Genomic DNA, 14,337 nt, shown 5'->3' with positions numbered 1-14,337 from the left:
CACCTGGGTGGCTCAGTGGGTTAAAGCCTCTGCCTTCGGCTCAGGTCATGATCCCAGGGTCCTGGGATCGAGCCCCACATCGGGCTCTCTGCTCCGCGGGGAGCCTGCCTTCTCCTCTTTCTCTCTGCCTGCCTCTCTGCCTACTTGTGATCTCTATCTGTCAAGTAAATAAATAAAATCTTTAAAAGAAAAATAAAAAAATAAAAAATAAAAATCTAGCCACTAAAATATCCTGCAATTCTTGGTAACACCCAAGAATTACGTATATAATAATATCTAACAGGCAAAAATAACACATGTAAGGGTGCCTGGGTGGCTCAGTCATTAAGCGGCCGCCTTCAGCTCGGGTCATGATCCCAGGGTCCTGATATCAAGCTCCGCATCAGGCTCCCTGTTTGGCGGGAAGCCTGCTTCTCCCTCTGCCCACTCCCCCTGCTTATATTCCCTCTCTCACGGTCTCTCTCTCTCTCTGTCAAAAAAACAAAACCAAAACCAAAACCAAAACCACATGTATTGTAAAATATACTCTATCCACAACTGAGGCACAGTCTAACTTTAGGTATCTTACTGAGCACTTCCAGACCACGTGAGGTAGTGAAGTGTTCCACCAGCGACAACGGCCCTGAAGCCTCAGCACTGCTTCAGGAGTTCCCTGTCAGTGCTCAGTTCAAAGGACTCCGGCCTGGGAAACTAGCATGCTTCCTCTGAAGATACTAGACCCTTAGAATGTGGCTGCTAATATCTATCTTTTTCTGGTTTGTGCTGAAACCAAACCAAACCAACTTCCTGGAAAAAAAATCCAGATATGGAAGCTATTTAATAAAAAGCTGCTTAAAGAAAGAAGTGTGATGAAACCCACACCTTTCTCCGTTATAGAGACACAGACCTTCACATACTGTCCTGTGAAATCTGTCACTTCTGCCGTGAAACAGCCTGAAGCGTCCACAGGGCAAACGGGAGGAGAGTCTTTCTGAATGATGTTGAAGTCCATACAGACCCGATAGTCGTCCTGGGGACAAGGGGAATGAAACAGGTTGAGTGTGTACCAGATAGGAGTGTGGGAGGTGACAGATTTACAAGAGAACGCTTCAGTATTCTGACACCTAAGTGCAATGGGCTTTAATTATCTTCTCAGCTGAAGTTAATTCAGGACCATTTAGAGAATTCCAGAGCCTTGTAGCTGGACAGGGATTACATCCTCTTCCCAGCCGTTACTGCACACACCCCTGCATACAGGACGGTATCCACTAAAGAAGGAGGAAGATGACACACACATATCCCTCATGAACACAGACACAAAAACACCCAATAAACTCCACTCGACACTACAGTAAAAGAAATCATTAACCTAATCCTAATCAAGTAGGATTCACTCTGGGGATGTAAGGATGGTTCAGTATCTACAAATCAATCAATGTGCTACATCACATTAACAAAACGAAGGGTAAAAACTCTATGATCCTCTCAATAAATAGATGCAGAAAAACACTGGACAAAATTCAACACCCACTTGTGAAAAAAACTCAACAAAGTGGGTTCAGAGGGAACATACCTCAACATAATTGAAGCCATATATGAAAAACCCATAGCTAACACCACACTAAATGGTGAAAAAAAACTGACAGCTTTACTCCATAGCCAGGAACAAGACAAGGATGTCCATTCTCACCACTTTTAGTCAACACAATACCAGAAGTTCTAGCCAGACTAGTCAGACAACAAAAACAAATGAGACATCCATACTGGTAAGGAAAAAGCTGGGCTGCCACTTGGCCGATGACATCTCCGCATTCTCGCCAGCATCTGTCATTTCCTGACTTGTTAATTTCAGCCATTCTGACTGGTGTGAGGTGATATCTCATTGTGGTTTTGATTTGTATTTCCCTGATGCCGAGTGATATGGAGCACTTTTTCATGTATGACAAATACATTTTAATGGGAAAACCTAAACCACAATTCAAAACCAAGAAGTTTTCTTTTTATTATTTATTATCAGTGTAGGAATCATACCAGTTGACCGTAAAATTATTATGAATAACTAAAACTGGACTAGTTCTTGAAACCCAGTAAACAGTATTATGAAGACTGCTTCCATCATACTGAGTACTGACCAGGTATTAGGTGACACTAAGGAAGCATTAACTTTATTGGGTACAACAGTGGGATGGTGGCAATATTAAAAATAAAGGGCCATATCAGTCACAGTTGTGTAGGGAAATATCTGCAGATGAAGAAAAGGATGTTGAGGATTTGTTTCAAAATCCTCAAGCCAAAGCGGAGAAGGTGTGGGGGAAGAGGGCAAGGTAGAAGATAGAAGAAACAGACATCCCAAATGTTGATAATTAATGCAGCTGGATGTCGTGAACATCAGGATTTTTTTTGTTTTAAGATTTTATTTATTTATTTGACAGACAGATCACAAGTAGGCAGAGAGGCAGGCAGAGAAAGAGGAGGAAGCAGGCCCCCTGCTGAGCAGAGAGCCCAATGCGGGGCTCGATCCCAGGATCATGACCTGAGCTGAAGGCAGGTGCTTAAACCACTGAGCCACCCAGGCGTCCCCAGGATTTATTTTAATACCTCTTTACATCTGTGTATATTTGAAGAGTCCTATAATAAAAATCTCTGCAGAGGTTAAGCGCAAAAGCAAAATGAATGGGGGCGCCTGGGTGGCTCAGTGGGTTAAACCGCTGCCTTCGGCTCAGGTCATGATCTCAGGGTCCTGGGATCGAGTCCCACATCGGGCTCTCTGCTCAGCAAGAAGCCTGCTTCCCTCTCTCTCTCTCTCTGCCTGCCTCTCCGTCTACTTGTGATCTCTCTCTGTCAAATAAATAAATAAAATCTTTAAAAAAAAAAAAAAATAAAAAAGCAAAATGAATGGAGACAGACTAACTTCACTCCCACTGACAGAACGATCAAGCCTCTGTCCCCAGTGGGCATTTTGTTCATACACAAATGACATCAACAGCATTGTTAGAAAATTTTTAGAAATGTTTGCATTTTTAGAAAAATTACTCTGGGAAAAATTTAAAATTAGCCACACCATACAGCTTTGAGGAGGTCAAGTTCTGCTCTCACCACGGCACTTGCTCGAGAGTGCCCTGGACGTGTGGCACCTCTCTGCACTCTGATGATCACAGGGCCTATGTGAGTCGATGCCCTTTTCAGAACTCACAGAATTGCACACCGAAAAGAGCAAAGTGCACAGAGAGTAAATTATGAATGAACGGAAACAAAATGCCCAGCAACACCCAGGATTCAGCTCGCCATTTTCAGAGATCAGCTCAGAACGAAAGGAAATTGCAGATTTAAGCTTGATAAACCATCTTTGGGGGTAGTAAGCCTGAAGAGTAGGGCCAGTGTGCCCAAGAACGCGGTGCATCACACACACACACACACACACACACACACACACACACACACACGACTCAGTGGCCACGACGCTCCCTTCCCATAGACATGATTACAAGACTTCTAGTACTCACAGCACCGAAGTAAGGAGCCTGGTGCACCACTCCTGTGCCCTCCTCCTCCCGCACGTAGTTGTCAGCAAGTACTGTGAAAGCACCATTCTCCTTGCACTGGAACAGAAAGGTCAGCAGGCACAGTGAATGAAACACTGCCACGTCATTCATCAATTTTGTAACAGCATATGATAAGAACCTGAAAAAAACTTTTTTTTTAAAATTTTAAATAAAGCTATTCTCGGGGCACCTGGGTGGCTCAGTGGGTTAAAGCCTCTGCCTTCAGCTCGGGTCATGATCTTGGGGTCCTGGGAACAAGCCCCACATCGGGCTCTCTGCTCAGCGGGGAGCCTGCTTTCCTCTCTCTCTGCCTACTTGTGATCTCTGTCCGTCAAATAAATAAATAAAATCTTAAAAAAAAAAAAAAAAAAAGCTAGTCTCCTTAAAAAAAAAAAAATTTTTTTTAAAAGTAGTCTCTGTACCTAATGTGGAGCTTGAATTCCAGACCCCAAGAGGCACACACTCAAACCACTGAGCCAGTCAAACGCCCCTGAAAAAACTTCACATGCACAATTCTTTTCAGAAAGAGGACAGCATAATTCAGATTGGGAAGAAATATGCTCTTTTCTATGAATAATCTCTCCCTTAGAAATGAAATAAGTACCTGAAGACTTGAAAATGTTCTAACTTCCTTAGTCATAAAACTGGGCTTAATTAGTTCTTCCAACCTCCCAGCCCTGCCCTTACTCCCTGCGTGCAGCTTCTCATGCAGCCTCAGAATATGTCCCCTCACCCACCACACCTCTGGAGTGCTGCTCCCAGTCACCTTCCTGTCAGCCCTCCTACAAAGGCAAACCACAAAAAATCTGGAATGGGGGCCCAGAGCGACAAGTTCTAGTTAAAGGCGCTCCACACACTGTAGAGAAATATTGTTGAAAGTCAGGTTACTACATACAATGCTGCAGACCTACTTCTACCTTCATCTCTAACTCTTTGCACACACTGATTCAGCTAAACTGACCGTTTGCTTTCTTGTCTTTCTGCTTCTGCAAAATGTACTTTCAGAAATGATTTTTTTCCCCGAAATGATTTTCATACTTAATCACATTTAATCCAATGATCTTATGAAAAAGGCACATAGTATTCCTATGTTTCTTTTATTCCCCAAAGATTTTATTTATTTGAAAGAAAGGAAGAGAGAGAGGGAAAGAGAAAGAATGGTGCGGGGGGTGGCACAGGAGGAGAGGGAGAAGCAGAATCCCCGCTTAGCAGGGAGTCCGACAGGGGCTCAATTCCAGGACCTTGGGATCATGACCTGAGCTGAAGGCAGATGCTTTAACCAACTGAGCCACCCAGGCGCCCCTAGTTAGAGTGTGAAGACAAAAAAAAAAAGAAAAAAAAAAAAGAAAAAAAAAAGAGTAAAATATGTTAAGATATACAAGAGAAGAATGGAGCAATGACATTTTTCAGGAGAAACCAGAGGCATTTCAAAAAAATGTTTTTTCAGATGGTATCTGAATTCAGCTTTGAAGAGTGGGTTGTACACCTGACTTTAAAGAAAGGCGAGGAATTTTTTAAACAGGAGGAAAACATAGTGAAAACAAAGGCAGGGAAGGAGGAAAAGCAGTAAAGGAGATGTTTAAAGCAACATTAGAGGATGTGGTTAGGAAGTAGTCAGGCCAAGCGGAGTAAGCTTGAGAGGAGTATGGGGGCAAGCGGATGCAGGCGCACAGGGAGGAGGAAGGTCTTTATAGCTAACCCTTGAACAACACAGATTGAGGGTCTACTTAAACATTTTTCTCCCTAAGAGTGGACAGCAAAAGCCACAAGGTGTTTATTTTCAACTGCCCACCCCAGTCTCCAGGAGATTGAATTAAAGGTGACTGGTACGGAAATGACACCTGCTGCCCTGAGTACCCAGGGAACCTGCCGAGGCTGTTGTCAGTCCCCTGGGGCCCTGGGGACAGGCAGTGCTGCAGGTCCTATGGTGACAGGGTGGTGGGGTCCAGCACCCAGGGCTGGCAGACAGGAGGCTGGGCCACAGAAGGCCCAGAGAGCAGGGACAGCGCTGGCACTCCTGCTCCCAGCCCTCTGGGAACCGGGCTCCGGGACTGCATCAGGACAGCTGTGGCCTGAAGCCTGCTCTGGTGGGGCGCAGACTCCTCCCTTAAAGGCACCCAGCCCACATGTGGCCACAGCTGCTGATGGCCATGGGGCAGCTGCCCTATGTCTCCAGGCCTGCTGGGGAGCCACTAGAGCTGGTGACCCAAAGCCACCGGGTGTAGGACATCACCTTCCTGGTGGGCAACCACTCCTGCCTGGCCCACCAATATGTGGATTTTTTTTTTTTCTTTTTTAGTGAAGAAGTTTTCTTTATTCCTTGTTTTCTAAGAGACTTAAACACAGGGAAGCTGAGTTTTATTAAAGGCTTTTCAGTACTTGCTGAGGTGCTGCTTTTCTCCTTTAGCCTATTAAAATGTAGTTCATACTACATTACAGATCACTGAGTGTGATTCTGTAAAAGTTCCTACTTCTCTACACTATGCTGCAATTTTTGTATATGCCACATTCAACCTGGCAATTATTCTTGGAAGTGCCACATCTATACTCAGACTATAAATTAACTGGTATTTATACACACATGTTAACTTTTCCAAGTTTATGTATCATGGTTCTGCTAATCTCATAATATGGAAAGTTGACTTTTTCTATTCTAGGACAGTATAAGACATGCTAGGACTTTGTACTTTGTGTCTTTTTGTAAAAAAAATTTTCATATATACTTAATGGTTGGGAAAACAAAGTGTTCAGAACTGTTTAAAACACCAAGAAGCTTTTTTCAATAAATGTATGTATACTACTGAAAATACTATTACATATTTTCTCTTCCTTACAATTTTCTTAATAATTTTTTTTTCCTCTATCTTAATTTAAGAATATAGTATATAACAGGGGTGCCTGGGTGGCTCAGTGGGCTAAAGCCTCTGCCTTTGGCTCGGCTCATGATCCCGGGGTCCTGGGATCGAACCCTGCATCGGGCTTTCTGCTCGGCGGGGAGCCTGCTTCCCCTCTCTCTCTGCCTGCCTCTCTGCCCACTTGTGATCTCTCTCTCTGTCAAATAAATAAATAAAATCTTAAAAAAAAAAAAAAGAATATAGTATATAACACACATAATATACAAACTATGTGTTAGCCGACTGTGTTATTGGTAAGGCTTCTGGGCAATAGTAGGCTATAGCAGCTATGTGTGGGGAAGTCAAGAGTCACTGTGCCAGGCGGTGCCACAGTACTTGGACGATGAGAAACATGGGAAAACACTCAAGGAGCACAAAAATGAAGAGACAGATGTGAGCGATATTGTGGACAGAGCCCAAACGGCAGAGGTCACCTGCACTAACCAAACTCTATCCCTGAAGAGACGGGGATCAATGGGAAATTCCTGCGGACTCTATTCTTTTGATGATGGTGGCGGGCTTGCAACTATGGAATCTCTGTTGCCAGAAAATGAAAACTGCACAAAACAGCTCTGTGACTCTTAAGAAAACTAAGTTACCACATGTATGAACTTTGCCTTGGTGGCCAGGTTTTAGAACACCCGCCTCATCAGTTTCCTTGAAATGAACTCTGTTTATTGTTATACACAGGTTTTATTCTGAGCACTATCTTAAATTTGTTTAAAAACAAACAAACAAAAAAAAAAAAAACCAGAACAAAACAAACCTAACAAAGAAACAAAAAAACCCAATAAATTTCCTGGATGATATGTAGACTATAAACAATAAAAATATACAAACTTATGTGCTTCCTTTTCTAACTTGAGAAAAGTATTAAAAACATTCCCATAGATTTTAATGATTAAACCAAGAAAGCAATACAAACACAATTTAACTTTGTTACTACTAAGACAGACTTTGGATCAGGACATCCACACAAGCCACAGCAAACCCACACAAGACACAGACACCTAATAAGCCACAGACAACCGTATAAGCCAGGCGCACCATACAAGCCATGGGACAGCAGTACAGCGATTCCCACTACAGATATCATCACAGCACTCCGGTGACCCAGTACTTAGGTATGGAGTACCCGCGTGGTAGAGGTCCCTAAGCTCACCTGCACAAAATAGTCAAACAGGGGCCTGTACTTCTTGCCTTTGAGACAGGTACCAGGAAATCTAGAAAAAGGATAAAGGCAAACCCATAATTAGAGTAAAATCCTCAAAGAAATGAAACTACAGACAATTAAGTCACAACTCCCTCCTGGTTTACTACTTGTTTCTTAGTCGTTAATGCTGGAATGTGTGACATGAATGTACTCAGTAGTATTAGCTGAACTTGAAAAACTGACCTTTTGGGTAATAAAGTATTTCACCTTTCAAAGTTAACACACACACATGCACGAATCAATAATTTTATATTCACCTTTCAAGGATCTCATAGTCACTCTCCAACTTATAGAGGGCTGATAATCTGGCTTCCATTAAAATGAGTAATTTTCCTCTGACAACATCTAGGAGAGCAAGGGGAAAAGTGGACTTCAGTGACATTCAAACTTCGGCAGAGTGTAGAAACGCACCAGCACATCCTCCCTTGTGGGGTCCCATATCGCCGCACCCCACTTGCACGGCAGTCACAAAAAAATGCACCAGGGCACCAACGCACACTGCTTTTCAGACCCAAAGAAGACAAAAATAGCACATGCACTTAACTGAACTTCTCTCCATTTTACATAAAGTAATCTTTATTTTCTCCAACCAGAGGTAATATATGGGAATGCTTAAAAACTGTAACATTAACAAATCAAGAAACTCCCTGAGTAGAAGTCCCCACTCATCTTGACACTATCATTTGAGTGTGGCCCTCCAGGTATTTTTTTCTGTGTATACTAACACAAATCTTATGTAAATGGCTACTTTAAAAAAAAATAAGGGGCGCCTGGGTGGCTCAGTGGGTTAAAGCCTCTGCCTTCGGCTCAGGTCGTGATCCCGGGGTTCTGGGATCGAGCCCCGCATCGGGCTTTCTGCTCAGCAGGGAGCCTGCTTCCTCCTCTCTCTCTGCCTGCCTCTCTGCCTACTTGTGATCTCTGTCTGTCAAATAAATAAATAAAATATTAAAAAAAAATAATAATTATGGGATATCAGTCAATACCATTTCAGTCTGTCTTTACATACTATATTGTGAACATCTTTCCATATATCAACACAGACTGTCCTTTCTCATTCTAAATAGCTATACTGTACTCCATTCTAAAGAAGTGCAAGTCATTTTTAACCTATCAAATAATACTAGACATTGAAGTTGTTTTCAGATTGTTATTACTGTGAACATGGGGGTAATGAATACCATTGCATTTATCTTTGTACCCTTATTAGAGTGTTTCTGGAGGATACTATTCTAGGAATAGAAAAGCTAAAATAAATGTATAAACATTTACAATTTAATAGCAAATGACAAATCGCCTCATAAAAAAGACTAAACTCCCACCTGTAAAGTATGACATACCAAAGGATTTTTTAAAAGTTTTTATTTAGGGGTGCCTGGGTGGTTCAGTGGGTTAAAGCCTCTGCCTTCAGCTCAGGTCATGATCCCAGGGTCCTGGGATCGGCCCCACGTCTGGCTCTCTGCTCAGCAGGAAGCCTGCTTCCTCCTCTCTCTGCCTGCCTCTCTGCCTACTTGTGATCTCTACCTGTCAAATAAATAAATAAATAAATAAATAAATAAATAAATAATCAATCTTAAAAAAAAGTTTTTATTTAAGTAATGTCTACACCCACCATGGGGCTTGAACTCATGTTCCTGAGATCAACAGCTGCATGCTCTTCCAACTGAGCCAGCCAGGCACCCCTGATATACCCAAGGATTTGCTAGAGTCTACGATGTATATTCAGTTCACTGTAAGAAACATGAGAATCAACAGATCACTGAGAAGGCCTTTGCAATTCACTGAAAAGCTACTACAAATGACACTGCCACCCACCAGCTCTGGCTGCATCAGACCTTCACTGTCACCAGAGTCTACGCTTTCTGGATAAAACTGAGGACAAATGGCTCACTAGGTACCTGCGTCGCATGCAGGCAGTGGATGGACAGGACTAAAGTCCTTCCACCTGATGGCCCCTCAGATTATCAGGCTCACTAGAGAATGAATGGCCACATCCCCAGGGAGACACAGGGAACTCTCGCCATGGGCCTGCCCCTGCCTGGAGAGGCTCTATGCCCATGGCTGGGAACAGAAGAAACCAGCTGCTGATCCTATCTGCTCCTAAGGCTTTTTTTTTTTTTTTTTGAGAGATAGAAAGAGCAGGAGGGGAGGGGAGGGTCAGAGAAAGAGGCAGACACCCCGCTGAGCAAGAAGCCCGGTGCAGGACCAACTGAGCCACCCAGGAATCCCTCCCAAGGCACTTCTAAGTAGTAATAAAAACACCTATTTTCTGCACATCCCCTTCCCCCATTCCTTCCTTCGAGTCCTTTGCTTGCTTCACAAGCCGCTGTGAATCAAGTCACCTATCTTGTACAGTCATTTCTTTTCTGACTATGGCTTTCTTTTCTTTCCGGGGTTTCCCTTCCTTCCATAAACTACCCAAACCTGAAGGTAAGAATCTTCTTTTTTCACATAAATCTCTATGGAAAGAGTTTTATGAGGACTTTGGCTAACTCTCTACCAGGGACTATCTGAAAGGCACAGAACTCTCAAGTTTTGGTACTGATTTTGTGACACAAGGACTTACAATAGATACATATTTCAGTCTTAGTCCCCATTCCTGGCAGAGCTCCTAAAACCTTTGTCATTTCCTAACTGGTAACAGCCATAAAGGGGTCCTTTGTTACGCTAATGAGGGGACATCTGGAAAGCCCCCAGGTCACCTAAGGATGGCTTTCAATCATCAAAAGCCAATGATTTAATGAATCCTGCCTAAGTAGTTAAACCTCCATTACCCCCAAGGATGGGGTGTGAAGTGCTTCCAGGTTAGTGAATGCATCCACATGCTCTGAGGGCAGCCCACAACAGCTCCATGGGGGACAGAAGTCCTGTGCTCAGGGCCACCCCGGCCTCACCCCATGTACTACATTCCACCATTCACGTGTACCCTTTACATCCTTTCACAATAAACTGGTACAGTGTCTCTGAGCTATGAGCTGCTCTAGCAAATGAATTCAACTTGAGGAGGTCACAGGTCTGTCAGAAGCACAGGATTTGCAATTGCCATCTGCAGTGAGGCTGTAGGGGGGTGGGGGGGACCGCTTGCAGGACTGGGCCCTTAACCTGTGCAATCTGATGCTAGTGTCTGAATGAGTTCACTGGTTGGTGGGTTCCTGGCAACGATGAGAGGCCACCTCTCTGAATCTCCAGCTCCTTATCTGTAACAGGGGCATCACGTGTAAAAGTGTATTACAATCTGAAAATTTTAAGGTATCCTTTCTTTATATCTCTCTACTTCTAAAATTTTTATGTGTATTACTTTTCAATCAAAAATGAAAAAAAACCCACCTCTTGTAGAGATTATTTTCTATTTAAGCCTAACATTTTTTCAAAAACTTCTATTTTTAGGGGTGCTTGGGTGGCTCAGTCAGGTAAGCATCTGCTTTTGGGTTGGGTCACGGTCCCAGGGTCCTGGGATCAAGCCCCGAGTCAGGCTCCCTACTTAGCGTGGAGCTTGCTTCTCCCTCTCACTCTGCCCCTCCCCACTGCTCATGTTCTCTCTCTTTCTCTCTCTCTCTCAAATAAAGAAAATCTTAAGAAAACAAAAAAATGACAACAAACTTTTAGTTTTACACCAAAAGAAATGTAAGCTTTCATTCTATCCCAAAATAAGGTAAAGTGATCGTCTCTGTATCAGTCGTAAATAACCAGGCCCATACTTACCTTTAATCTTCACGTACTGCATGTCTGGATTAACACACAAGGCAAGGTTACTAGGTAGAGTCCAGGGAGTGGTTGTCCAAGCCACCAAAGACACATTTTCATCTTCCTCCAAAGGGAAAGTTACAAACACTGAAGGGTCTTGAACATCCTGAGATAAAATGAAATAAAACACCTTTTTATAAAATCCATAATAATAGGTACAGAAGAAAAGGGAACTGATCCTAAAAAACAGATTTCCAGAATAAAAACCAGCTGCCATATTTATGAAAAGAAAATACAAAGCAAGAAATTCCAATTTAATTTCTCTATATTCTTTTTTTTTTTTTTTAAAGATTTTATTTATTTATTTGTCATAGAGAGAGAAGCGAGAGTGAGCACAGGCAGAGAGAGTGGCAGGCAGAGGCAGAGGGAGAAGCAGGCTCGCTGCCAAGCAAGGAGCCCGATGTGGGACTCGATCCCAGGACGCTGGGATCACGACCCGAGCAGAAGGCAGCTGCCCAACCAACTGAGCCACCCAGGCGTCCCATAATTTCTCTATATTCTTGAAAAATGTTTTAACAATGTGGTAGTCATAAGTAAAACATTTTAAATGTATCAAGACAAATATGCATTAGAGGTTTCACTATTATAATGACCTACTTTTATAATAAATCCATAAAAAGTCAACTCAACAAAATAATGCTTCCGAAAGGTAGAATGATTCTTTATTCCAAAATAAAAGAATGAATCATTTTTAAACACCATGTACTTAAAACTGCAATATGCCAATATTAATTCAGTTCATTAAATAAAAAGTTGGTTCCAACTCTATAGCAACATGAAAATATCAAGGATTTAAAAATATTTAATAAATAGCTCCAAAGTAGAAAAACTCATCCCCTGACCCAGGCCAACTCACTGAGTTCTGAATAAAGTGCCCTGAGAAGGAGGAGCTCTGGAAACTTCACCTCATCCACACAGGAAACGTCAGGCACACCTGAAGGAGTGCTGGCCTGTGCGCCTGGAATGCCAGCATCAGGAATCCCAGACACTGAGGCACTGCTCCAAGAAGGCTGGGCATGGAGCACCCGAACAAAAGACATACCCTACGATTCTCTTCTGCTGAAAATGACATCAGTGGGACCACTAACAGAATCAACCTACAGATTAGATGGTACCACTTCACAATGTTGATTCCCTAACTTCAATTACTTAAGAGTATGGATTTTAAGAAATATGTACTTAAACCTTTAGAGGAAAAGGGACATCATGTCTACAACCTACTCTCAAAGGGCCATTTCCTAGAGGGAGAGCGGACAATGCGGATGTGGTCAAAGAGGGTGGCCATCAATTATGAACTTTTTAGTAAGTCTAAAATTATGTCAAAAGTTAGAAATAAAAACAAACCTTAGTTGCAACCAACATAACTGTAGATTGGCTAGAGAAAAGACAGAAAATGCTAAGCGCTGGCAAGAAAGCAGAGTACTCACTGGCTGGAGGGAGTACAGATTAGGACATCCAGAGTAGGAGGCAGCAAACCATGATGCACGGGCCAACTCTGGCCTCACCCGTGTTCTTATACCACAAGAACAAAGAATGGTTTTGACAGAGTTGAGTACTTGCAACAGAGAACATCCAGCCCACAAGGCCTAAAATACTATCTGGCACTTCACAGTTTGCCGACCCTGGTACTAGAGCTAAGTGTTAAGTACACCCTATGACTCGGTAATTCCACTTCTGGGTATGTAACCCATAGAAGACGTGTGTATGCATGCTCCCCACTTCTACAAAGTTCATAGTAGCACTACTGATCAGAGCCGCAAACTGGGAATCACCTAGATACTCATCAATGGTACAGTGGATAAAGTAAGTGCCAGACAGTAATTAGAACGATGATCTATAACTACACACAACATGGATGACTTTTCACAAACATAACCTTGAGCAAGAGAGGCCAGCACAATAAAGAATGTAGGGCACAATTCATGTATGTATAATACAATGTCTGAAAATTCAGATGACGTAAAAAAGATAAATACTTTTATATACCACAATTGGTTTACCTTTTAGAACAGAAACTCAGTTTACTTCTGCACAGCCTGCTCATCCCAAGATAATGCACTTGTGTACTTACAGAAGAGGATACCCTCTAAAAGCTCTAGGAGCTCACAGCTAGTCTGGGGATCTAACATGTAGAAATCTAGAAGCCAAAGAAAACTGCAGCATAAGTACACAGGATTTACGTTCAAAAATGTTCTCAGCAACACTGTTTGCTACCATTCAAAACACCTGAAAATGTCTATCAAAAGAATGAATACGCTGCAATCTGTCATATCAAACACTGTACAGCAGATAAAAATTAACTCAAAACTACATGTGTCAAGGTGAAGAATCTTTAAAACGTAATGCTTCCTATGAACGGCAAGGTACGGAGTAAGTGCACTGTATGGGGTTAAAGACAAGCCTAAGAGTGCGACATACTGTTTGTGAATGCTTAGGCAGATAGTAAAAGTATAAAATCGCGCATGGAAAGAAACACTGGATTTGACACAGCTGTCACCTTTAAGGTGTAAGGAAGTGGAGAGAAATGTGCTGTAAATATATAAATTATGGACTATTCACTTGCACAGGAGCTAGAACAAAAGATCCCTAACGCCACAGTACACAGATGACTGTCACAAACATCATGCTGAGAAAAGCCATTTACAAATGAAAGCCATTTTAAACAGTGACCTCTGTTCATGACACACATGCCGAAGGAAGGACATCGACAAACATGAGACATTCCAATTTAGAGGACCGTGGAGACATAACCAGCAAAATTCATTACAGGAAACTCTAAGATAAAACCTGTTTCCTAAACAATGATTTTCAAGGGAAAAAAAGGGGAAGACAGCAAAATGGAGACCACAGATGAAAACAGACCTGAAAGACAACTGCAGCCACACATGAGCCTTTCTTAGATCCTGATTAAAAAAAAACAACAAACAACAGAGGGAAAAAGGCCTGGTATTTGAGAGACATACAGAAA

The 14,337-nt window shown here is 42.4% G+C and overlaps 1 protein-coding gene across 6 annotated transcripts in view; it reads right to left on the bottom strand.

Annotated features, from left to right (window-relative positions):
- Window positions 1-14,337, bottom strand: part of IARS1 (isoleucyl-tRNA synthetase 1) — a 72,333-nt gene that overhangs the window by 37,383 nt on the left and 20,613 nt on the right. For all 6 annotated transcript variants that reach the window (XM_047701192.1, XM_047701197.1, XM_047701191.1 and 3 more), the window contains 5 exons: window positions 11,328-11,475; window positions 7,886-7,973; window positions 7,578-7,638; window positions 3,483-3,578; window positions 887-1,009 (listed from right to left, as the gene is read on the bottom strand). In XM_047701192.1, the coding sequence (XP_047557148.1) occupies window positions 887-1,009; window positions 3,483-3,578; window positions 7,578-7,638; window positions 7,886-7,973; window positions 11,328-11,475 (516 nt within the window). The remainder of the gene's footprint in view (window positions 1-886; window positions 1,010-3,482; window positions 3,579-7,577; window positions 7,639-7,885; window positions 7,974-11,327; window positions 11,476-14,337) is intronic.

The sequence above is a fragment of the Lutra lutra genome, chromosome 13 (assembly GCF_902655055.1).
Source record: "Lutra lutra chromosome 13, mLutLut1.2, whole genome shotgun sequence".
Taxonomy (NCBI): Eukaryota; Metazoa; Chordata; class Mammalia; order Carnivora; family Mustelidae; genus Lutra; species Lutra lutra.
Note: the sequence above shows the minus strand (reverse complement) of the source record. Positions and strands in the feature narration are given on the sequence as shown.